At 41.4% G+C, this 25,668-nt stretch overlaps 1 protein-coding gene across 2 annotated transcripts in view; it reads right to left on the bottom strand.

Moving 5' to 3' along the window:
* Positions 1–855: 855 nt before the first annotated feature.
* The window catches only part of EMCN (endomucin), a 51,211-nt gene continuing 26,398 nt past the window's right edge, over positions 856–25,668 (bottom strand). For both annotated transcript variants that reach the window (XM_057380692.1, XM_057380691.1), the window contains exons 6-12: positions 20,916–20,948; positions 18,203–18,274; positions 16,601–16,696; positions 14,922–14,946; positions 13,820–13,881; positions 3,822–3,884; positions 856–2,579 (exon numbers count right to left, since the gene is read on the bottom strand). In XM_057380692.1, the coding sequence (XP_057236675.1) occupies positions 3,826–3,884; positions 13,820–13,881; positions 14,922–14,946; positions 16,601–16,696; positions 18,203–18,274; positions 20,916–20,948 (347 nt within the window). In that variant the 3' untranslated portion in view covers positions 856–2,579; positions 3,822–3,825. The remainder of the gene's footprint in view (positions 2,580–3,821; positions 3,885–13,819; positions 13,882–14,921; positions 14,947–16,600; positions 16,697–18,202; positions 18,275–20,915; positions 20,949–25,668) is intronic.

The raw sequence follows: 25,668 nt of genomic DNA on the forward strand, positions 1-25,668 counted from the left end.
CAGCTTTACCTTTTGGGTTTGTTTTTTTTTCTTTTTKCCATACTAGTGACTAGAAAAACTCTAGTGGCTCTTTTAGACACATATTACAGTGGAGCTGTTGAGCCAGACAACCTGAATTGATTTTTCATTTCTTTCTCATCTACCTGAGCCATTGCATGTAATTTCTTTAAATACTGAGTTTACTCTGCAGACTGTTCATCACCTCCCATTAAAGTCAGTTCCAGTACCTCCAGCTCTGCAGAAGAAAAGTACCCAAATATTCTTCCAAATCCTTTTTGGCTTTACAGATATCCTTCAAACAATTCTGTCTTCATACAAACATCAATTCCCTCTGATTCTTAACAAGAATGGAAGYTCCTGTGTCTCCCTTTACCATGATTTTTGTCATTTCAGGGATTAAGAGGATCTCAAGTTCTTTATTTCTGCTCTCCACTAAACTCACCTTTTTTACTTCATGCACACTCAACACAAGCCAGTCCTTTTAAGAGMTGTTTCCCAGCCTTCTGATGAATGTTTGGTTGCCTGCCGTGCCCCTTATCATGAAGAGCCCAAACATTTTCCCTGTTGTGGCGTTTTTCACTTTTCCAGTATCAAGATTTGCAGAGAGCCCTGCCCTCTCCCCATCACCAGCTGTAACAAGGAGGAGTTTCCCCTTGCCACCTCCAGCACTCCTTCTGCAAGGTTTGATGGAGCCCCTGCCACCACCACGCCCAGAATATCCAATATCTCCTCTCCAGKCTTGTTGCAAAGGGCTCAGCTCATTCTGGGACACAGGAATGCAGAATAATGGACAATATTGTGCTAGACATGGGTAATGGATTGCATTTCTGCAAACAAAAAAAAACAGCTACTTAATAAAGATAATAAATTTTAATAGGCAGTAATTTTCTTTTTCTTGACACAACATGGTAGTTTCTGAACAGATTTTGCACAAAAACACAAACATATTTCACAATCTTTCTCCACTTTTTTTCTACTGTCCTTTCACTATGGTACAACATACTACAAAATACTTTGAGTTTTTAATCAACATGAAAATCCACAATGACTTTTTTTTTGAAGGAAACCTTCATCAGTCAGGAACCAGAATAGTTGCAGATGTCAAATAGTGTATTTTAGATGGTCTGACCTTTCAAAAGCAGGCATCCAAGACTTCTCTGCTCCTGAGGAACACAAGTGACCCAGRAATACCTGAATGAACCACCTAAGTTCAGCTGCAGCACGGACACAACTTGTTCCCCATCTTTTATGGAGCTTCATCAAAAGTCTCTCAGGGTGCTATTAAGTCAGAAGGGTATCAGACCCACCAAAGTGGAAGCAAGAGCAATGGCCAAGCACAGGGAAAGGAACACTTTTCAGATTTGTCTATGGACATGAGCTAAATAATCTGCTCAATCTCTTACCGCAGGGCCAGGCAACTTTTAGTATTTCAGAGAAGGGAGCTTCCTCAAAAACATGGTATCAATAGGTATCAAAACTTAGATGCTTGTCCTGGATCTTGGCCCTGCATTTAAACCACCAGTTGTCTTCTTTCCCTTCCCCAATAAAACAGTGGAAGTTCTTGGAATGCTACCAGTCAGTGGATTGAGACTGAGCAGATGCTCACAGCAATTTAATTTTCAAACATTCATAGTTCTAGAAAGATAGGGTACATGCAGGTAGAAGCACTACTTGGTATTTTGGAACTGCCAGCCCTGTACAAATGAAGAGTGTCTGTAATCAGCACTTGAAACACTCTCTAAACTTCCAGAGTTGTTCAATAACCCACAGGAATCCCATGCATTACTCAGAACACAGGGAAGAAAGTTCATCTGTGAAATTGCTTACCTTGCTGATTCCCACTGTGTGCCCCAGGCTGTGTGGGAGTCGTATTTGTAGCACACATAATGCAGTTACCCAAGGAACAGGTGAAAACCAACACTTTCCTGCTACTTTACAAGCATTATATTCAGTAATTTACAGAATTTCAAAGAGCCTCAGTGCTATATTCCTTCCTTCACAGAAAAAAAAGCACACACTTCAGCTTCTCAGCCAGGCATCCCACCCTGTAAACATTTATGACAAGCAAAGCATGTGCTAGAGTGAGGAGTCTCATGTAAATCACTGAATTAATTTTCATAGTGGCTCTTTGCCCAGGCCTGTTTCAAGGGTCAGGYCCTGTTTGTGTTTTGCTACATACAATTAAAAGATTCCTAGCTACCACAAGTTCAACAAAGTATGCTGACTTACAATTCCTTCCTGTGTGTGCAGGAAACATTTTTAAGAGCTACTATGCAAACATCACCTAATTTTTACATTATGTTCACCCTTCTTGTTTTTACATTCTCTTCAACCTTGTTTCCYTGCTTTTACTATATGTGAAAATAATAAATACATATGATATACCAGTTATTAAGCCTTCAAAAAAATTRCATGTCATTCCAGGAGGGACAGGAGATGGTTGAGATTTAGAAGTCAGAACCTGGTCATTAACGCAAATGTCTTGATGGTAAAAAGCTTCAGCTACTCCACATTTCCCGTTGAAATGCAACTTTGCTGGGATGTTCCTGAATGTTGTGATAAAACAGGCTGCTTCACATCTGAAATGACAACAGTATCTCAAGATTATTATTCCACATAAGGTTGTTCAGGAACATAACAGGAAATCTAAAATGGAAGACACAGTATAAATTCAATATGGGATAGAAAATAAGGATTAAATTAATTTTCCAGACCATTGTCCTGCACCCACACAAATTGAACCACCTCTGGGTTTTTGGTAATGCAGGCAAAACTGCATTCTGCTGCTCTAATTCAAGCAAAAAAGGAGATAATTTTGTCCTTATTATTGACATCAGGAATGCTCGGTTTCTACATCCTGAGGGAAATCAGAATGGGTCAAAACCATCAAAGATGTCCTTGACACTTCTGGTCAGCCAGGTATTTCTCAGTGGAGGGTGATGGGACCCATTCCAGAGGGGTTTCATTCCACAGTGCTGCTGGGCTTGGCCAGAGCCTCCATCAGCTCTGTCACATGCATGCTGTGACACCCAGTTCCTCAGGCCACCCTTGTCCCCTAGCTCCCTGCCCTAYCCTGGTCACACAGGGTCCTTCCCAYACTGCTCCCTTCTCCCAGCYTCAGCAAAGGAGCTGCTCTCTGCAGKTCTCCACAAATTAGAGGAGCAACATGGCATGTGGATATTGTGGCGCCTGAGGAAACTTCATCCGTGGAGGAAAATGCAGCACCCTCACCAAGAACTGGGTCTCAGGGGTGCTCTGATATTCTCTGCCCTCTCTCACATAAAAATACCACCCAGCACTTCCCAAGTATGGTAACCACCAAGGATGTCAAGCCCTAATAAACCACCTCAATAAAAGTGCTGGCTTTTGCATGTAAAGAAGAAGATACAAACTTCTCATKGAATAAAAAGGAGCAAAAAAACTTCTGGGTAGCAAATGTCTTGTTTTAAAAATAGGTATCTGCCTTTAAAAATCTATTATTTCTCACACAAACGGAAATACAATTCACCCAGGGGTTCAGATCCAGGAAATGCTGAACAGTTACAGTCACAAGCTCTTGCCCATAAAGGTCTGTCKGTGAGCTGGCAGCTTCTTCAGCCCCCAGTTTGCCTGTGAATCTGATCACAATGGTGTGCCCAAGCTGAACTTTGTTTAAGCCATTTTTCCTTGAGGCTTCTGCCAGCTCAAGTAATTGCTCTCTTTGGTTTGTGTTTTTAACCCCTTTTTTTTTAGTTCCATGGCACAATACTGACACTGAAAAGTATTAAAGGGTCTAACAAATGCTAACGTTACAGGATGGAAAACAAAGACTATAAACTTACATATTTATTGCTGAGATGCAAAGAGTTGTCGAGTTTTATTCTTCCCATGAGATGAGTGCTCTCCTAAGAAACAGAAAATACATTTGCATCAGATAAACATGGAAAGACAAAAGGACCAATGAGTGTGGCAGGAACACATCACTGGCAGCTTTACAAGCTGGCCAGTCTCCTTGTCCATTTACTTAACCAGCAAAAACTGTCCACACAATAGATTTTTACCTCTCTATTTTGTAGATTATTTCCCCTGTGATTTGCTCATAAATGGAGGGCTACTACCACGAAGTATTTTCCAAGGCAGTTCTCAAGGGAGTTGAAGAGGAGTAAGACTTTAATTAATTTATAGCTATGATTAGAACACTGAATTATAAAAACAAGAAGATAGAACTACAAAATTAATTTTTGCCAGTTGACATCAGCCCAGTTCCTTGAAAGCAGAAGGATGAACACTTAAAACTTCACATAGTTCTCAATCCTCCTTCCCTGGAGAAGCACTACCAGCAGTTTGAGGCAGACAAATAAACCTGCAGATGAAGCTGTGTTTACAGATGTTCTATTTCCACTCACACATCCCAGGAATGGCTGTGGAATTACTGTGTGTTGGAGATTTGTACATAGGAATGAACATTCACAGACTGGCCAGGAAACAGGCATGAGGGTGGGAAAACCCAAATTCCTCCAGGAAACTGCCTTCTGCCTCCCTGCTCACCTGCAGGAGACAATTTAATGCCTCATACATGCAGGRGAGGCAGGGAAGTGATGTATTACATTCCAGGAGAAGTGAATATGTGTTAAAAAGCTTCATGTGATWGATAGCCTGGGGTTGCAAACTGTAATACAAATTAGGATTATAAAAAAATTCACTGATTAGGCATTTAAATAATTAGCAGCCAAATTAAATAGGCTTTCACTCCTGAAGAGAATGGAAAAGACTTATCAATGGTTTTCAGACAGCTTTTCTTCACTGCAAAAAARGGCTCTTTAATTTAGTGCAGCTTTTAGAAGATGAGTAGAAAACTTGGTATCTGCTGAAAACTGTTCAACAATAAYGGGCTGGAATGGTGTTCAGTTTCCAAGTGCTCAGTTTTGGAAAAAAAATCCTTAAAACAATTTTGAAGTGTTGCTAAGATAGAGCTTCAGAAGTTCAGATTATGTTAAATTTCAGGTAGAGAAAAGAAAAGCACAAGTATCTGCTAGGAAAAAACTGAAACATCTCAACAAGACATATTTTTGGTAGGTGAAACATTTTTGTTAGATAAAAATCTTGCTTGGAAAATCTAAAATAAAGTGAACYGTTCAAATGTTGCACAGTTTTATGCTAACAAAGAAATGGTTGCAAATGCATCTGAAGGTATTTGTGTCATGAAGTCTGCAATTGTTAGTGCCAGACAACAATTCAGTGATGAAGAAACAGTAATTATGTATTGGAGAAGAAATGGTCACAGATGCTCTCTGTTCAAGAAAAAAAAGGGCAGTGGATGGGTTTAGATACAGGGCTGCAGTACCCCTGGAGACTGCACAGAGAGCTGTCCTGATCAATTTTGCAGTTCAGTGGTTTGGCAGTTTGAGATTCTGCTAAATATCCAGTTGCAACTCAAAGGGCAAACTGAGAAGAACATTCGGGTTAGTTGCAAATAAGAAGATATTTATATTGKTTTCAAAACAGCCTTAACTGACAGAAATAGGTTTCAAGACTGAAAAAAACCTGAATGTGCCCCCAAACCATCACCCACCAAAACAAATGGATTAAACATTGCTTTCCATATGGGAAATGAAAACCAAATACTTGTGTTCACTAGTTTGTTAGAACAGAGAATATTTTAATAGACTGARGAAATTAATTCATACTGAATTGTTTTCTGATCAAGAAAATAGAGGATGCAGTGGAGGCGCTCAACCAGTCCAGACAGATTACGTGGATTCTTTGAAAGCTTTCACAGAACCAGAGAATTATTATGTTTGGAAAATACCTTTAGGATCATCAAGTCCAACCATGAACCCWGCAGCATCACYGTGTTCACCACTAAACCACGTCCTCACGTGCCACGTCCACATATCTTTTGAACACTTCCAGGWGTGATGTCTCTAGCACTGCCCTGGAGAGCCTSTTCCAATGCTTRATAAACATTTTTGCAAAGGAATTTCCCCTAATATGCAATCTAAACCTCCCTTGGCACAATTTCAGGCCATCGTGGAAAGAGAGAGGATATAGTTACACAAAATATACCAACAAGAGCAAAACTGCTGCACAGCATCATCAGTGAAAAACTGGGATTTAATTTATTCTGGATTATGCATTCAGAGAAGGATGACTCTCAAATTCTTGCATTAGGCAGCAGAAGATGGAAGGTACCAAGGGAAACTTGAACCATCAGCTTCTCATTATATTCAGCACCTTGCATGAAGATGTTGGTTGATCTGAAAACTTTCTGATAATGGCCTGAAAATTCACTGTACATTTGTCCACCTTGACAAATAAATGTGTGGCCTCAGAAAAATGGGAGATGAAGGGAACTGGAGGGAAATATTTGGTGGAGATAAAGTGCTATCAACTGCACAGCTGCAAGTAAAATGTGACTCCTTTTACCTGTGGTCCTGCCATGTGACACCTCTCCTGATGGAGGAGGAGTTGTGGGCTCAGACAGATTGGCAGAGGGCAGGGAGAAGCCAACCTCATATATATCACACACTTCTACAAAAACTGAAAGAAATGATGCACAATTTGAGAAAGAGGCCTTAGGCAGAATGTTTGGAAAATGAGATCGGATACTGACGTGGAAGTTTTAGCTGACAAGCCAACCCTGCCACTACATCTTTTATTCTCCCTCTCATCCTCCAGTGTTGCACCTGTTGATTTTTGTCTGAAATTGGATTGCAAGCACAAAGACAGGCATCTTGAAGCCTCTATCACTACCAYACAACACAGACAGATCTGTAGTTAAACTGTTAGGCTTATTGCTGCAGGAGGCTGCAGGTAGCACAGCAAACAAGACAAATTTGTGGAATTAAAAGCCACTGAGAACTCTGAAACACCAAGGATGGAATGTCTGATTCAGGAAGTCTCCAAGCCACAGGTTGCTGGAACACTGTGGTGGAGAACACATTATTGGACTCCTTTCCTGTTTGCCATGCCTCCTTTCACAGCTCATGCAATCCACCCTCAGTGACAGCACTTGGGGCTATGTGGATCCAGGATCTGAGCAGGTACAGGGGGCTCAGATGATGGTTCCTCAGCCTCAATACTAAAGGAGACAGTGCTCTGCAGCTACCACAACACATCACTGAACCTTCATACAYCCAGCCTCCCATGTGGCACCCTTTGGACACTCTTGCTGGAGCCTTGGTGCCCAGTTCACCCAAGGAAATCAGCAGTATAAGCACTGGGTTCGATCCAGCACACCCTCCACATATCCTCCTAAACACAGCCTTGCTTCAAAAGGATGAAGACAAGAAATATTTACAAAAAACCCAACATTTGTAGTCATAAATTCTTATCTTTCAACATATTTAAGTGCATGGAAAGTAGACTGAGTACACAGATACTTAGTTGAAAGATTACCAGGAAAGAAATAGTGCTGCAGTGAAAATACAGCATTTCTTACTAATTAAAATTTCACTTGTGCRGTATTTGTTTTGATTTTTCGCTCATAAATATACTCATTTCCAGCTATTAGTGTTGCATCCTGATGTCAGTGCRTGTGAATAAGTAATGGGTACAATCAGCTGAAATTACTGATTGCAATAAGATCAATTTTGAARCTCTGAAACAAACATTTCTTTGTCTCACTTTTGTGGAAGTCTATTGTATGAATCTCACTGCAATTTGCCCTCTCCGCCTGCCCCTCCACATCTGACTCAGAATCTGAATATATTATTCAGAATGCACATATGCTGCAGAACATAATGACATAAAAGGGAGTACAGACTGAGTACTATGAGTACAGAAAATCTTTGACCTGAGTAAACCCCTCTGACTTTACTGGGAAAGCTGGAAGAAAAAGGATGTGAAAACAGCCTTTCACATAAAAAAACAGGTTGTACTGCATCTCAGATTACATCGCTTGTAACAAAAAATTAGTTGTGCTGTTATTTCACTGTAATATCTGCTGCTGAGAAATTGCCTGTAAGTGGCAATCAGGTTTGGAGCAAAGAATTAAAGAAAAGTTKTCATAAAATCTGATTGCAGAAGSCTATCTTCTCTAAAAGTATAAAACKACCTCTGCAGACACAGGAATMACAAYGTTTATTTTTGCCATGCTGAACTAAAAGAAAGAGGGGATGCTGGAGAGCAGCATTGAGTGGGAACCAGTGGCTGGGTTTGGTGTGGGCCAGTGGATGCTGCAGCTCCCCTGCCTTGCTCCTCACCATTCCCCTGCAAACTGCTCCAGCAGGACAGAAGGATCTGAACAGCTCACCATGGCAGAGAGAGGGCGTGTGGAAATGTTCAGGGGAAGGACAGGATTGCTGCTGAATGGGCAGCAAAGGGCAGGAGGCAGCTCCTCACCAGGAGCAGCTCAGGAAACTGCAGGCTGGAAAGGCAGCAAATGCTTCCCAGGGAAAACATCACCTGGCCCTCAGCAGTCTGTAGGAGACTGCTTAAAAAACCCTTGAAAACATGAACAGCTCACAAACCAAATTAGAAAAACGGAAAGAAGCATATGCTATTTTGACTACAGTTTGACTATGCTTTTGACTACAGTTTTGTCCAAAASTTTCAGCTGGAAGCTTGTGCAGTCAGAACTTTGTGGTGAGAGTAAACACAAACAGAGTCCAACCACAAGCTGTAAAGAGCTAAGAAAGCTTATTCTCCAGTTTCTGTGAAGAGAGAAAACACAGCTTCAGGCTATTATACAATACAAGGTAAAAAAAATAGAGTATCAGAAAATGAGAAACAAAAGGAAAGGGAAGCAGGTACTTGATATCTTTCTGTGTTGCAAGGGGCCCCTTTTCTATACAGCAGCTTCTAGGTGTTCTACCTGCTGGGGAAAAAAATGTAAGACCCTGAAACTACATCTCAGAATAGCCAACAGAAATAAGATAATATCCTACATTAGCAGGAACAATYGCCCCTACTGCTCCTAAGAGCACCATGTGCCAGCAGACTGCTCTTTGCTGACCTACACAGCTCATCTTGTAAACAAGTGGAAGAGGCAAGGGAATTCACTCTGGCAAAATGCTTCATCTAGGGGCTCAGATTCTCCACCTGCTCCTAGAGACATCTATCTGGATCCTGGACATAATGAGAAAGAGGTCAAATGCATGTTAAGAAAAGTAGAGCCACACCCCCTTGCAGGGATAAATTTCCCTGGGTCCCTAATGAGGTAAACCCCAAAGATTTCTTACTTTCTTAATGCCACAGTCCGTGCTCAGATGTACTCAGCATAACAGAACCAAGGTCTGCACCAGCTCCTGATGTGTCCCATTGTACCAAAATCACATCTATGGTTTGATGAGTGAGGCAGAACAATCGATCTCAGCGTTTGGAGGGTCATGGAAAGCAGTGGTGAAGATATTTGTATCCAACCACACTGTTTCAGAGCACCACAGGATTTTCCATGTCCAAGCCCCAGCACTGCTGTGGCTGTCTTGAGGTACATTCTGCTGGAACAGCAGATAATGGCTCCAAGGCCACCATAACCATTGGACTGCAGTAGCTTTTGGAGATGTGGAGCATATGGAGAATGCAAATTTTTCTGCATTCTTGCTTCATGGTGTTGTGCGCTGCTCTGTCATCTGAGAGTACCTCTAGGGATTAATTAATGTCTTTCTCCTGTGTGATTGCAGTAAGTTAAAGGAGTTTCAAATGGAAATKGTGTTTCCCAAATATCCATCTCTGCCTGGTAAATTTTCTCATCCCTGTTTAGTAGCAGCACTTGAATTTTCATTTTTGTCCACGATGGGTATCTTCAGAAGCCCTAATGCAGACATGCACCACAGACCCTTCTCCAGCAAACTTCCATTCCAGGTGCCTCATCAAAATCTGAGCTACCTCAGCTTTGACACATTCAGTGTCCTTTTGGCAAATTCAGTGTGGAACAGGCARTATCCCTACAGGCCAAGCAAGTCATATCCTACCCTCTAACCTCAAACCAGTTCAGTCTGGTTAGAAAACATGCTTTATGGGATTAGCTTATGCTTAGGTGCCAGGATTATACTGAACAGGTCTGAAATATGGTGTCACCTGCACATCTCTATGAGTCTTGACATTGAACTGGTGTGTGCTTCTACTAAAAAGATCTTTAATACATTTTACCTGCTCTAGGATAGTTATTCCAGGCACGGGCCATAAAGGAAAACTGGCATTAATCAGGTACCAATATTTCTATCATGCATCATACATCTGTATGGAATAGCCTTCCCCAAATTTATATTCACCAGCCTTTCTGTAACTGAGGAATTTTCATCCCTCAGCATTTTTCATGAGTCCTAAAAAGGTGATCAAATACCTTTGCTGTTTTCCAGTGTAATACACAAGGACCCTGACAGAAAAAGTCAGATCTGCTTTCAAGACAGGCAATACTTTAACCTCATGGATGATGGTATTGATCTCTTAGTCATCAATTAAAACCCTTCATCTTACATCCTCAGGAAATATAACTATCACTGACAAGCTAAATGTGCAGTTCTGTGGGCTGTTTRGAATCTCAAATAAATATTTTTGCAGGTAGATTTTCTAGAATGCTGTATTGTAGAAGACCATTTACTCTCCCTAGGGAGGGYCACCCTAAATTTGCCTGTGCAGTCAACATGAAATGGCTGCTGTAAATCCTGCATTTGTACATCAGTGTAAAACTTCTGTGGCTATTCAGCATCCTGAGCATTTTTATCCAAAGTGGGTTTTCAAGTCAGATGCAAGAAGAGGCACTTATCTTGCATCAGGTGTTGCAGTTCACTGCCAAACATGCATGAAAAATTTACTGAGTTTAGTTTGCTCTGTTTTTTTACTTTGCATCAATTCTACACCACTTGTGCCTTAGAGCTCAAAGCCATTAGCAATTCCATATTTTTAAGAAGTTATAAAAAAATGAGAATATTAAAGCTCCATTTTACCTAGTGTCCCTGATGATACTACTCCATTAAAAAAACATCACTTTAGTCCAGGCTTAATTGAAAACTGTTCTTTTCCTGTATTCTTTTACATTAATTGTAGRCATTTGAAATAATATGCTTGATTAAATTTAATTCAGCTGTGCCTCTGAAAAAGGAGTCTTCCCTTTTTCTTTCCTTTCATAWTCAGAACCTAATTTTAGTAGTCCTAAAATAGGATCCTTCAGTAGTCAATGGACTGCCACAGGTCAGCCCATTCCAGCTTAAGATAGATGTCCAAGGCAGATGGGGTAAACAGCCCTCTGCACACRCATCTCCTTCAAATTTGTGCAGCTGCCATAGTTTTTAGACAAAATAAAGCAAGAGTAAACTCACCACAACCTTTGGTCAAGATCTATGCACAACACTGGCACAGGGTTTTTCTAGGCTGCCTTGAACAGTTTGTAGGACCTTATTTGTCCTGYATACATTCTACAAAATTACAAAATCTTCTGTTTGGAATAAAAAGTAAAACTTAAACAAATACAATTCATACTTCTAATAAAGCTTAATTTGARTACACAACAAGGTAGAACTTCATTGTATATGTATTTAACCTTAAGGAGGAGCTGCCTATTGACAGTGAGAGGATGAGGTAGGTCTGCCTGTAAAGTTAAGGCTGCTCTTTAGATCTTCCCAATTTTAGTCTTTCCACACACAACTTTTTGTAGTTTTGTTGGTTCTACAGAGACAGCCACAACACACTCAATCAAAGAATGTCCATTAGTTAGTTTATAACTCCATTCAGCTTTCAAAAAAAAAAAAAAAAGGATTTTAAGAAAACATACAAATGCCAAAAATAAATAGCTGGACCAAGGAGAAAGAAAAACACATGTAAAGAAGTTTTATGCTGTGAAATTGTTGTCAGTAGCTGTAAGAAGGCCCATGAGTCATAGTTCTTGTATCTACACCATGAGAAACATTTGTCTTTATGCCTGAGCTTTTAATGAAGCAAGTAAATCTGATTCAAATGGGGAGGCATCCTAACATACTTTAAATACCCATATGAGTGAAAAATATTTCTGGGAGAAACAGACCCCTCTGTCAGAATGCTTTTAATTTAAGAAGTAAAGTGACTCTAAAAACCTGGGCAAAAGYAGGACTTCAATTTCTGTGAAAGCATGTTTAATTTTGAAGCATGTAACAACGTAAGAATTAAGAGAAAATGGCAGCTAGTTTAAATATGAATTGTATTAATGAGAAGAGGGCAAGAATCTTGTCTTCTAAGTGGTTATGACTCAAACCTTCTAATTATAGCAYGCACACATCATACTTCTGTGAAAAAGAATATCAGCATCCTCTGGATGGAAGATACTCAGACACTTGRTGATGAACAGGCACCTGAGCTCATTTTGTGAAAAAAAGGGGGAAAAAAAAAGAGAAAAGTGAGCCTTTCTTCTCTCATTTATCCTGATGTAAACCACAAGCAATTTTGCTACCTTCAATGAAGTCACTTTATTTTTGAAATGGCATAATGGGGGCAGAATCAATCAAAGAATGTCCATTAGTTAGTTTATAACTCCATTCAGCTTTAAAAAAATAAAAAGGATTTTAAGAAAACATACAAATGCCAAAAGTGCCAGAGTGTGGTTGGCCTTTGCCCAGCAGCAGTGGGGCAGAATGATGTGTCCTGTGATGGAGYAGACCCTTCTCATGTCCCTCCAGCCCCTAGCTCTGTGTTGAGAGGCCATGGGGGACTTTGCATGACCCTGGTTTGCTGCAAGGGCTGCCCTGTGGGTTTTTTGGGATTTTGGGTTTTTGGGATTGCACAAAAGCTGCTGGGAGCTGCAGAGAAGGCTGGAGGGTCCAAACTGTGCCTCTCCAGTGAGCAGAGGATAGTTCAGATCAGGTGCTGTATTTCAGAGGGCTTCCCAAGGATTTGGACAAAAAGAGATGGCAGCTATTGGTCAGAAATGCCAGGAGGAGAAACAGATGGCCAAAAACCTTAAAAACAAACAAAAAAGAGTTTTATACMTAAAAATTAGAAAGTAAGAGGTGGAAGGATTTCTGTGGATGAGGTGGGACCTAAATGACTGAGAAAGCATCAGGCAAAGGTGTGAAATTTCACCATGGCTACCTTTACCATAAGAGATTTAGGGAGATTTTATTTACTTTTTGAGCATCTGGAATCAGATTAGTCAGAATTTTGTTCTGTGTCAGTCTTCTGCTACTCCATTTTTTTTGCAGAACCTATAACTGCACCCATCTCTTTGCTTTGAAATTTTGCTTTCTTTTGTGCATGTTCTCAATAACCTTTTTTCCTTTAGGCTTTATTACCACAGATTTTGTAAGACCCTGAAGCACACGACAGTGGAATTTGCAATGAGAGTAGGATTTTGAATGCAAAGGGTGACTGAGTACAGGGCTGACTGAACACTGCTGACACCAACTCCAACAGAGCCCTGATTACATACAGCACTGACTCCCAAACCTTTTGATCCCTGGGATCACTTGGTTGGAGCATGGTAATAATAACAACAAGGTTGTGGTTTGATCTTCACATGGGCTATTCACTRAAGTTCAYTKGYRGGTCCCTTYCAACTCAGAACATTCTGTGATTCTGATATTCCCAGTGTTCAAACCTCCTTGTACACCCAGATTTATCTGATAACACCACCCTCACTATTGTTCCTGAACATGTCTATCTGTACATCGTTTACCATCAATGATTTAAAAAAATATTTTCCTAAACCAGTCACACTTCTCACTCCCAAATACTGACAGCACTCACAGTACAGTGAACTGCAGCTCTACAGGATCCCAGTCTGGGGATTTGCACTGTAGAGGAATTGTTTGCAGCAGCTTTGACCTTACAGGAATTGAAGATGAGTTTGCTATTGGGAATGCCCTCCCAAAATCTGCTCTTCTCTGAACTCAGGGAGGGAAACAGACTTACACACAAAGGAAACACTCACCAGTCTCAGGAGAAGTTGTCTTCACAGAAAGAAGTTTGACTCCTTCTTTATCTGACTGGGCCCTGTTGAAGTCAGAGAACATTTAAACAAACAGTCAGCACACATGTTGGTCAGCCAAAAAAAACTCTAAGGTTGTGGTCCAGCACTAAAATTATGGAGGCARCACCTACTCCAGTCTACACTGGCAGGCTTAAAATGGGTTTTGCATGGGGTCATGTGATGGAAGCCTTGSTGGTGGAAAACACCSCAYACCAAMATCTCTGAAAACACATTTCTCTTGAAATATRTAATAAACCAAGTTTCATGACTCCAGGTGTAATCTAGGACTTCACAATGGAGGTACATCTGGGGGAAAAGAAAGAGTAATGTTTTTTTTCTGTCAATATGAGGCTTTTAGCYATGTTGAATTGCAAAGAAGGACCACTTCAGGTGTCTGGGATGTGGGGCTACTGAGAAAATCAGCATCCTAAATGTTGCTTTTGGTCATGTAAGTGRCCACTGCCAGGCTCAATAGCCTTAAGTATCTATCTTCTAATGGATCTTTGGTTTCTCTCTCCTCACACTCCTTATGCCACTACTATTTCAACTGAGCCAATGCAGATGGTCTAGTAGAAACAAGGCAGGACAGAGGAACACAATATAATGGGAACAAGAGAAAAAATATATATAAATAATCCAGAGTAAAAAAGAAACACATTAAAAAGAGAGAAATCATGAACAAAAGAAGGGGGGTGGGAAAAGATTTGGGGGGGAGAGGGAAGGGGTCAATGGGGCAAAAAGTGAAAAACAAAAAAATAAGGAAAAAAGACTGGGCTGATGAGTCCTGTGRCACAGCATAAGCTGTTTATCCATTYCCAAAGGACCACTTGCAAAACAGTTGAGAGTCACCACATTTCTATCCATGCTGAAACAGCTGCTTATTGTGCATACAGGTCTACAATAACTGCAAGTGCAGCACTTTCAACAGGTTATTTCTCTTTGGGGTGGCTATTCATTATTGTGTTTAAACAGAAAGATCAAAGAAGATCCTATTCAGAATCTGCTGCATTTACAAGTGCTGCATGAATATATATTTCAAAGCAATGAAAAGGATTCAACCTACTGTTCAGCGCCGTTCTCTTGTCTCTCTGGAAGAAGAAACCAAATTAATATCATTTTGACTGCTGGAACTCAAATCTCAAACATTTAGACATTCCTGTTGCAGTTGCTGGCAGAAGGCTCAAGCAATAATTTTGCAGTTTTGCATTAAGTTCATTACCACAATCCACCAGCTTGAACAGCAATTGTTATTTTTCTGGTTATCTGTGGAAGTGAACTGATGCTGCTTCTGGAAACCAGGGAGAATGATGTGACTTGCCCAAGAGCACAACAGAAGCATGTTGTTCCCTGCAGCTCCCAAATGCCTGGGTAGCTGGCACAGCAGATGTGGGTATGGGATGGTTCTCGAGCACACAGCTGAGCTAAAAGGCACAGGGTGAGGGGACTGAGGGTACAAGCTGCCAGGCTGTACTCCTGGTGGGTTCAACCTGGCACCACATCTGAGAGCAGAGCTTGTCCTCCCCATCGATGAGGAGCAGGTTTGTCTCCAAATGAATCATGTGCTGAATGTATTTTGTGCTTTTGTGCAAGTGTGGGCAGATGGATGGGGCCAGGGGGTTACATCAGAGACACGGAGTTGACTCCATGGCAGCAAGYACAGGGCTTTCCATCCACAGGGGAAGCACGCTGGATAGGTCTGGGCAAATCCTACAGGAAGCACCACAGATATCTGCTCTATCTTCCAAATGAATTTGCTAATACAGTGCCTGAGGACATCTGTGTACAGGGGAGGCTGGTAAGGAAATGTTCTCCATCTCASACCTTTATCTCTTGACTCTGAATATTCAGTAATTTCCTAAGCAGGGATCACACCTTCCCCTGTTYATCTGGGTCTGGTTTTCCATGTCATTGGCTAAATTGGTTGTGACACACTGTTTGTCTTGGTTTACAGCTTCAGCACCCTGTTGTGATTTTTTATTTCCAAGGCTTGGTGATTTCACAGTTCTGCACAGGTCTCTTAACTCATGCCAGCTCACAGAAATAGAAAAGCCACAGTCAGGACTCAAATCTGTATTTTCACTTAATGGAGTTTTGCACTTACCTGTGGCCTACTTGGGCAACCCTGAAACATTTGGCAAATAGAGTTTGATGGAACTATAACCCATTACTTTAAGAATTTAATGGGCAGCAGTGAAACAGATACTGYGTTTACTCTGTCAAAGTGACTGTTTTTAAAAATACTGTCTGCTCAGGGATTTTGTTCCATGACATTACACTGTAACTGGAGAATTCTACTCATGCATCATGTGCAGGTGTGTGTATGTATGTATCAGCTGTATCCCAAAAGAAAACTGTGATGTTTCTTTGCCTGTATCTAGAAGAGAGGTCAAATATATTAAGTGCTTTTGTTGAATATCTTCGAATTTAGTTTTCACTCACTATTTCTMCCTGAGGGACTGTATTAGCACAGGTGTTTGCTAGCTTTTTGTAGATGCAAAAGCATGAACTAAAAGCTTTACAGCATTACATATTCTCCAAAAATAATTTTTGTTCACTCTGTTCTTCCTACTGATTTTGAAAATGAAGTGTTAGTTTCCTACTTTAGGCAGARCACTTCAAAATTCAAAAAGCTTTCCCATTAGAGTACCACAACAGCTATGGTTAAGRTAATCTAAAAGAGGTCTCTTAATATTAAAAAGCACATTGATTCCCTGCTCCCTGCAGAGAAAGCAAACCAAATACCTGGAGTTTTCTTCTGGCACATTTTGTACAAAGCCACCAGTGAGAAGACAGAGAGGGTAATGACTATCAGGGTGATGACAATAGGCAAGATAACATCTGCAAAAAGAGAGAACATCATTTTAGCTGCTGCCTCTGATTCCATTGCCTCTGTGTAGAGGTACTTGCACTCAGTAAGGTGAGAGGCACCTCCAGTTCCACTGCACCAAACATTACCAGTTCCTCCAGAGTGGGGAAYGTGCTGCTCCTTTTATTCTTCCTGCAACCACTAAGCCTCAGGCTCAGATGCCTTGAGGAGAGAAGACTTAGGCACCTGCCTTCTCCTGTTCTTACTCCTTCCCTGACACTTGTGCTGTCCTGTGGAACTGGTTTCAYCCATTTTTCAGTAGAAGAGCAAGGTTTCAGCATCTGCTTCACTGGCCCCACCATAATTTTGATGAAAATGCTCATCATTCAGCCCCAGTGCTGATGGCTTCCAAAGGTTTAGTGAGAAAACTGTGTTCCAGGAATAATTTTTTTAACCATGCAATTTGTTTTTTCCTCTTCTTTTTATTTTCTTTWAAAAAAAGACCTGTCTGAAATTCAGCAGCTGAAGAGGCTATTTTGCTTTTAACATTGTGCACCCAGAAAGACACCAAGGAGTTACATAATTCAGWAACATTCCCCACAGCACTTACAACCAGGGATAGAAAATGCAAGATCTCCTTTTAAAATGAGGACATCTCTTTCCTTTTATTATTTCCCACCATCTGCCATTTCCTGACAGGTGTTTCCCAGCCAAGAAGCAAAAAAAGGAAAGAATTATGTAATGAAGAGAAGCCTTCCCAGGGAAATATATAAGCCCAGCTTCTTCCCTTTTATCTTTTCTCTGGCAGGGACTGGCCACATTCAAATTCAGCAGGCACTCTCCCTCCTGCTGGCCTAAGCCCTGTGTCAGGGGGAGGCTGCACTCAGTGCCTCTTGGTGCAATTAATATTTAATATTCCTGTAGATGTGTCTGTGCATCTCTGGAACTAGAGGGAGACAGTTTACAGGGGGAAAACATCAAACATGTTTTGCTTAGTCAGTACTCTGGGCAGGAAATGGCAAATCTGCAGCAGCACTATAGCCCCAGAGATGCATAAAATTAAAATGGAAGATTAGGTAGCATTCATCACGCAAATATCAAGTGCTTAAAGAGTCTGCAGAAGACTGCCTCCTAGACCTTCTTTCCCATGACAATATGAATAATATATTCATTTAAAAGATTCATAACAATGCCTCCATATCATATGTACAACATGTATATGAGCAACTTTTTCATATTTTCCCTTGTGCCTTCTCTCATGGGGGATGATTATTTTTTTTCAATTTTACCACTTTGAATCAGGTGTTGGAAATAAGTGTGCTGCACTGTGGTGAGATTGGTGATAACTTATTGAGGTCTGCTTTTCTGTGAGAGGAGTTTTATAAATAGCATTTAAATCTGGTTTGTAATAGGGCCTGAGTCTGGTAAGGCTAGGAATAAAAGTGCCAGTTTCATTTGTCTGCTGCTCCAACCACTCAACAAAGAAAAACTGATCAACTGAAAATGCAAAAGCAGGACAATTAAGTAAGAATACTCACTAGAATAGCGGATATCACTCCCTTGTTTAGTCTGGTCTCCAAAACTGCTTTTAGGACTTCCAGAAGCTGAATCTGCAAAAGAAATATTGCCTTTCAGGTCAACTCATATTGCCAGAATTCCCCAAACAGCTCCCTCTGAAAAATTACCCTCCTAAAACACTTTTGTATCCTCAGTTCTGGAGCCACTTGGTGCTTCACATCTATATTTCTTCTCAACAATACTTGGATAACCTGGCAAGAGGGACGGAAAAGCTTATCTAGGGTGGCTTAAAATAAACATGCACGTTGTATGGGTGCAATCTTCCCTAAGATCATCTGATTACAGGTTATGAGCTACAAAATTTTTCACTTTTAGGAGGWTATGGTACTGCTCAATATTAGAAGAGGACTTTCAGTGAGTAAATAAACAAGAAAGAGAGTGAAAATTAGACCTATCTCCAAGAAAAGAAAGGCCAAAATATTTCACTGCTAATTATTAAAAAAAAAGTGCTAATAGTAGATGAAGAAGTCCAAGGAGGTGCAATATTAGCAGATAGCAAGTTTCTGGTGTGCTGTTATAGAGGAATGTGCATGCTTGCTGCCACATTTGGAGAGCACAATGACTTTTGTGAGCCTCTGGGGCATTTTTTAGGGCTGGGTTTAAAGGAATGCATTTCTACCTGCAGGTAATCTGAATTTGAGTCAGGTATCAACAATGCCGAATATTTATTACCTTGCTGCATGCAGCCTATGAAAAAAATGGGAAGCCCAAACATTGTTGTTTCCCTGGGTACATTATAGAGCCATTATGGATCCCATAGGGGATGGAGGCTTGAGCAGACACTGCTCACTGCCACTGCAGGAGTCGACTACCTGGACTGATGTGGTGCAAGGTCAAGCACTTCCATTGCCTGCCTAAATAGCAGAAATGGCTCTCAAAGGCATCTGGGGAAGATGATCTCTTAAAAAGGGTCCTAGCAGAGGTCCTAGAGCTCTGTGTATAAGTAGTGACAACATGGTAGCAGCCACTGAGGTTTTGTTGCTCAGATAACCTGCTCAAAATCCACACCTGCAGGATTTCATGGCTCCTCTTCCAAGGAACAAAAGAGGGTTCAAACTGTTGGGTGGAAGCWATGAAATTAATGAATTCATTAAAACCAATTTTGTATGGCCATTTTGAGGTCTGGAATACAATTTTGTTCTACTAAGTCTCTGAAAGACAAGTCCCTATTTTTACAGAAACTTTTGTATGGGCAATACTTGYAACTCCATGTAAATCTATGGAGTTACAGTAACAAATAAGGTTTGTTTGTCCCAACCATGCAGAAATTCCTCTTCCTTGCAGAATTGATTTTAAACTCATGCCTACTATCTTAAAATGTTTTGGTGGTTGTTTTCTTTCTCCCTCCTCACTCCTCTACCTTCATTTGTCTGGATACACACAGAAACCTCCTGGGAAAAATGATCACTTCCTAAAGCTTGTGTGGTGCCTAAACAATAAAGCTGAGACATTCTCATGCTATAGTGTAGGAAACAATCACTAAATCCAAGACTTTATCTCTGAAAAATCACTGTTTCTTTAAAGCAGAAGTTCTCTTCCTCTTTGAGCCTGTCTGCTGAGGGGTGATAATGTAAGGATGGAAACTGAGCCATCATCAAGTGACTAAAATAATTCCTATGAATTCTTAATTCCATGKGATTGCTTCAGATTTCCCAAGGAAACACTACTGCCCTTTTAGTTACCTTATCATATACTACACGATACACAGGGCAAGCAGGCAATTAACACAGCAATGAGTTACCCTGGATACTGCCTGGAAATGTCAACAGAAACAAACTGCACTGAAAACCAGCAATGTGTATCCCTGCATTTGTGCCTCCCGTGGGAAGAGAAACTGAGGACTGAAATCCGCTGAGTTTTTTTCTGGTTATCTATTAATTGACCAACATGTGAGTAATGAAGGAGAGAAAAATCCATAGGTTAGCATTTTAACTACTTGTGACCATCAATAACAAATATGACAGCTGMAAAGAAACATTACTGAATAAAATAGAGCAAGGAACTAAAACCTCCAGCTCATTGCCCCGCTTCTTTTAATGAAGTTTCTCACAAGTCAGCCCCTCCTGTCTAGTTTCTCTGGATCTGGAAGGTATTTTCCAGTCATGGAATGATCTGGGATTGGAAWAAAAGTAATTGGAGAAATACATCTATCATGGTAACAGGAGGGAAAAGATTTTGCTGGCAGCAGCTGCAAGAACTGCAGGGACCAGTACAGAAGAGACTGCTTCCTGACAAGCCCAGAGAAGGGAAAATAGGACAATACAGGTTCATTAGCACAGGAAACCTGCCTTATTCTGGRACTTGCTGTTTCTAACTGCAGGATGAAGAGCGAGAGCCACTGACAAGAGCAAGCTCCTTGGTAAACACTCTATAACAGCTTCCCATTGCATCATGTAATATGCCAGGCCTGATTTTTTTCTGTGGTCCCACCCTATTTTTTTTTTTCTCAGTATCTGCTAGTCCAGCATGGTGCTTAGCTGAAATCACAGCAAAGTTACTCAGTGCTACAGGCTGAACATCACTCTTCCACTTCTCTGTAGTATGCTTCAGGTTCTTTATTCTCCYGGATCCTTCTTGCTTCCTGAACACTTCCTTTCCTCAGACTGTCCCTCTCCCACCCCACACCAGCCTTCCTCATCAGTGTTCAAGGGAAAACTCTTCTATTGCTCTTACTTGTTGAATTTGTTGAAGAACTCACAGGAAGACCTGCAATAAAACAGAAGGAATAGCTTTGTTAGTACCTGGTTTAGGTGTCCAGAGTCTTCACATSATGCAAACTGGCAGACTCTAGCAACATGCTCAGTAATGCAACAACAAATCCTGCCCCAGGACYGACATGCTAACACCATTCCCAAGCCCAGAGAGTCTGGGCTGTAAAAGTCTCCAGACATCCCTTATAGACAGGAGGAGAATCCAAACCCCAGCCTATGCTACGTTGTTACTCTGCTCAAGAGAAGAAAATCCTGAATTAATTATTATATTCTTAAAAACTCCTCCTTCCAGAACCAAATAAGTGCTTGGGACTGAATAGCTGACATTTAACTGAGAAGTCTTTTAATAAAAGAAACTAATTGAGACACATGTTCAAGAGTCACAAAACCCTTTAAAAAGAAATCTTTGTTTATTGTCCTGATGCATTTGCCTAGCACACTGCCAAGCAGCAGGCTGAGAGGCACTGGTAATGGGGAAGAAATCAACCTCACAGAGCACTGGGTACAATGCAAGTTTTTGGTGCACAAATGTCTTTTTTGTTAGCATGCTGCTGTTTSTGTGTGTCTAGACTGTTGCAGACTTGAAAATTAGGATGACTGTGAATGCCTTGCATTTGTAGGCCAGCAGAAGACAGCCATCACTCCCATAGGGATTTTTATTACATTGCATTAAATCTCTTCAAGTCCAAGGGAGACAAGCACCTAACTCCTCTGTGTCTCTGAGAACATCCACCTGTGTGAACTGGCAGCAAAACATTTTTCAGCTTGTACGAGAGAGGCTGTCTTTTTCCAGGAACAAGTGACTGATACTCTGCCCAGCTGGTAAGACCTTTCACACTGGATTACTGCAGCCACCTGGGGAAAAAATACCTCAGCCATCATATATCCTCAGTAGCCACTCATTATTTTGAGCTGTAAAGCACAGAATCTTTTAGGCTGGAAAAGACCACCAAAATCATCAAACTTTGACAAATCTCCACTTTGTCAAATAGACCATAGCTCCAAATGCTATATCCAGTTGTTTCATGGATGGTGACTCCACCACCTTCCACCCCTTCCAATGCTTGACAACCCCTTTTATGAAGAAATTCCTCCTGATGTTGAACTTAAAACTTCTCTGATGCAACTTGAGGCTGTTTTCTCTTGTCCTGTCACTGGTTGCTTAGGAGAGGGGATCAGAGACCCCCCAGACTGCAAATTCCTGCCAGGCAGTTGTAGAGGCTCTCCCCTGAGCCTCCTTTTCTCCAGGCTAAACATTCCCAGCTCCTTCAGCTGCTCCTCACAGGAATTCCCTCCAGACCCTTCCCCAGCCCCATTGCCCTTCTCTGGACACACCTCTGTGTCATTCTTGCAGTGAGTAGCACAAAGCTGAGCACAGGATTCAAGGTGTGGCCTCACCAGTGCCAAATACAGGGGACAATCACTGTGCTGGTCCTGCTGGCCACCCATTGCTGATCCAGACCAGAATGCCATTGATGTTCTTGGCCACCTGGGCACAGTGGCTCATGTTCAGACAGCTGTTGACCAGCACAAAATCATAGCATTGGTCACCTCTCTCTAGGCTGGAGGACATTAGGAAAGTCCTCCTCATTGGGTCTGCTCAGAGTTCAGTGGTGCCAGAGCATCTGGGGGGGAGCAGTGCATCTGAGCCTATCCCAAGAGCTCCATGGGAGGATGTGACCCACCAGCTTGTCCTCTGTGTCCCAGCTGTGCCAGGCTGGGGGATCACAAAGGCAACATCATGGAGGCAGCTGTAATTAAAGACAGGTATGAAGCCTCTCCCCTGAGCACCCAGGACTGCAGTGCTCCTCTCAACCAGGCTCCTCAGGGAATGCAAATCCACTCTTAAACCCTCACTGCACTTTCAGTGCTATGGATTGATGTTTGCACAAAGAAAGCTCCTACCAGCAGAGCTGTAACACCCATTATTCTATTGCTGTGAATATAATCTCTGAAAATCAGAAAGCTGCTCTTGTTTTTCCTTCTCTCTAGATCCAATTAAAACCATGGATCACTTCAGCCACTGGGGTGCAAATAACTGCTTTTGCTAATAGTACATGTGACAAAACTTTAACTGCATTTTAATCACAAACATTTGCAAGAAGTATGTTTAGATTGAAAAGCCAAGCACTTAAAAGTCAGCAGTAAGAGCTCTTCTTGAACACACCAAATATTTGCCATGCTAAATATCCTGAATGTATACAGTTACCTCACCCTGGCTTCCTAGAATGGAGAGGAGACTGTTTTCCTAAGCTTTTTTGTCATCTCATCAATCCATCTGCAAACAGCAGTATTACCTTGCTCAAAGAGGATCTCTGTGATGAATCATTAGGCAATGTTTGGGCAACATTACCAACAAAACCAAGCAAAAGCTTCCAGGAAGTTAAATCACTTGTCAAAGGAACAACACACAGCACAGAACGCAGCAGGACACATACCTGGCATTAAGGAAATATCCAAATATATTATGATTGCTTATTACCAGAATACTGCCTTTCCTGCAGCTTGTGAGGTGTGGGATGCCATGGTAAAAATATCATGTGATCATACAGCAGTGGTCAAACAAGTGAACTGTAAGGCCCTGTGTGTGTGTATTGCTGGACAAAGGCAAAAGACTTTGTCAAGTCTGACAAATTGGTCACTTCTCTGTGAAAMTTTGAATCTTGTCTCTCAAGGCTGTGGAACTCTCCTCTGAAAGAGTTCCAACATTATAATATAATTATACGTTTTCCATTTCATTCACTCTTACAAACAAGGTGAAGCATCTTGGCTCAAATTGAAACAAATAAATAAATAGGAAAAGCAAGCCCATATCCAAKTTCACCTCAAAGATTTAATGGCTTGTCAAAGCTGAATGCAGGTGACACAAGACTCTGCAAACAGGAAGAGCTGGGTGACATGCTTCAGTATACACTGGCACAACCAAAAGCTATGCAGCCGTCCTGGCCAGACCTTGCCACTTTAATAAACTCAGACAGCAAAAATCATCCCAGGTAGGAAACATAACAGCAGCCCCCTGCTCTCTCTTGCTGGGCCTCCATTATTTTTTAACAGCTGCACACACCCACACACAATAAAACTACCAGAATCTTTCCGAAAGTTATCTCACCCAGGTTTTGCTAGAGCATGAAAAATTAAATTGGAAAAATCTCATGCCTTCCTCTCCCTCCCTGTCTCCAGCATGCAAGCAAGGCACCAGTTCATCCTCTGTTCAGAGACTGCTCAGCCCTGCCACGCAAACAAAGCAGTGCTTATCAGAGTGATTCAGCAGGTGCTTTCAGTTTGCATTTTCTAAATAACCATCCAGTGCCCTTTTTGGTGGGGGCTCACATGCTGCTGCTCTCTGGAAAGAGAAGGACAGAAGGAAAAGCAGCATTTGGTTCGGTAACAGCAACTGTAGCTTCTTGAGCTGCCTGTACAGAGCTTGCTACATCCTTTGGGGCTCCAAGCAAGATGCTCTGCATAAATAATCTGGGAAGATTTCCAGATTCAGCATGACAAGTGAGGTGTGCAACACTGGCTGTGCTGCGTTCCTCATTGTGCAGTAAGGAGGACAAGGATAAAAAATTTGGCACATGACYATGGTTTGATTTGAAATTGCCTGCCTGAGTCAGTCCAGCACTGGTGAGAAACTTGACAGATGGAGAAAGAGACCTATAAACTAAACTCTCCCCACTCTGCTCTCCAACAACTGCTACCTAAACAGCCTGGATACCCCGTAGTTTGCTACTTCTGTCTTTTGGAGTGCAGCCACATCCAACTGCGTTCACTGGCAAAACAAACGAATAATCTTGGCTGATTACTCAGAGGGGATACCACAATATAAATCAAAGCAAAATTAAAAACTTGARAAAGCCTTTYTTGTCTTGACAACAGCATAGATCTRTAATAGTGTTAACTGAGGCTTTGCTATGTTCTCCATCTTCCAGTAACTTCTGTTGTTGTGTCTCTCTCTCTYCGTGAATGAGCTGAAGATATGGTGGGTAATTTTTATCTAATATCACTATCCAGAGTTCCTGCAGTTTGTGTACAGAAAGAGACAAACCCTACTGGTCTTACTCATAAAAAATTTTCTTAGGGAGATGCCTCCTGTGAATCAAGTGAGTATGATTTATAATTGGAGGAGTGCAATAAAGATATCAATAGATGAAGCAGGTTGATTCATCTGACAGTTTATTATATTAGATCATTTAATCTTACCAACCTGCTGGGTGAACTTAATCTCATACTGTTTTATGGATTTTTTTTTGTTGTTGTTTAGATCACAGAATAGAAAGCCACAATACTTGCAGTTTCTCAGATCTATTCAGACTCTGATCTCAAATTTTTCATTAATTAAACAAAAGGAGAAAATCAAATATTAGCAAGCAATCCTCTGAGGAGGTGGAGGAGTAGGAGGTATATTATACAAGACAGCCCAAGTTGAAGAAGTGCATGTGTCAATGGCACATGTGCAGGTTGCTCTCTTTGCTAAAAACAGTCCTTAGTGCCTCTCTGGCCTGGGTGAGCACCTCCTCTGTGGCTGCTGCTTTCARTCCCCTTTCATGCAGCAATATCTTTCCCAGATGTTTCCACACGTTCTTTCCTAGGCTCCCCCACTCATTTCAGTTGCTCTCCAGCTCTCTGTAGCACTCCTCCCACACCCTGATCTTTTGATATGGCTGATTGGAAATTTCTCTGCAAAATGTGCTTTCTTCTTTTTCTGCATCAAGAAA

Source organism: Malurus melanocephalus, unplaced genomic scaffold, assembly GCF_030028575.1.
Source record: "Malurus melanocephalus ecotype Western Australia unplaced genomic scaffold, MMel_1.1 scaffold_466, whole genome shotgun sequence".
In the NCBI taxonomy this organism is placed as follows: domain Eukaryota; kingdom Metazoa; phylum Chordata; class Aves; order Passeriformes; family Maluridae; genus Malurus; species Malurus melanocephalus.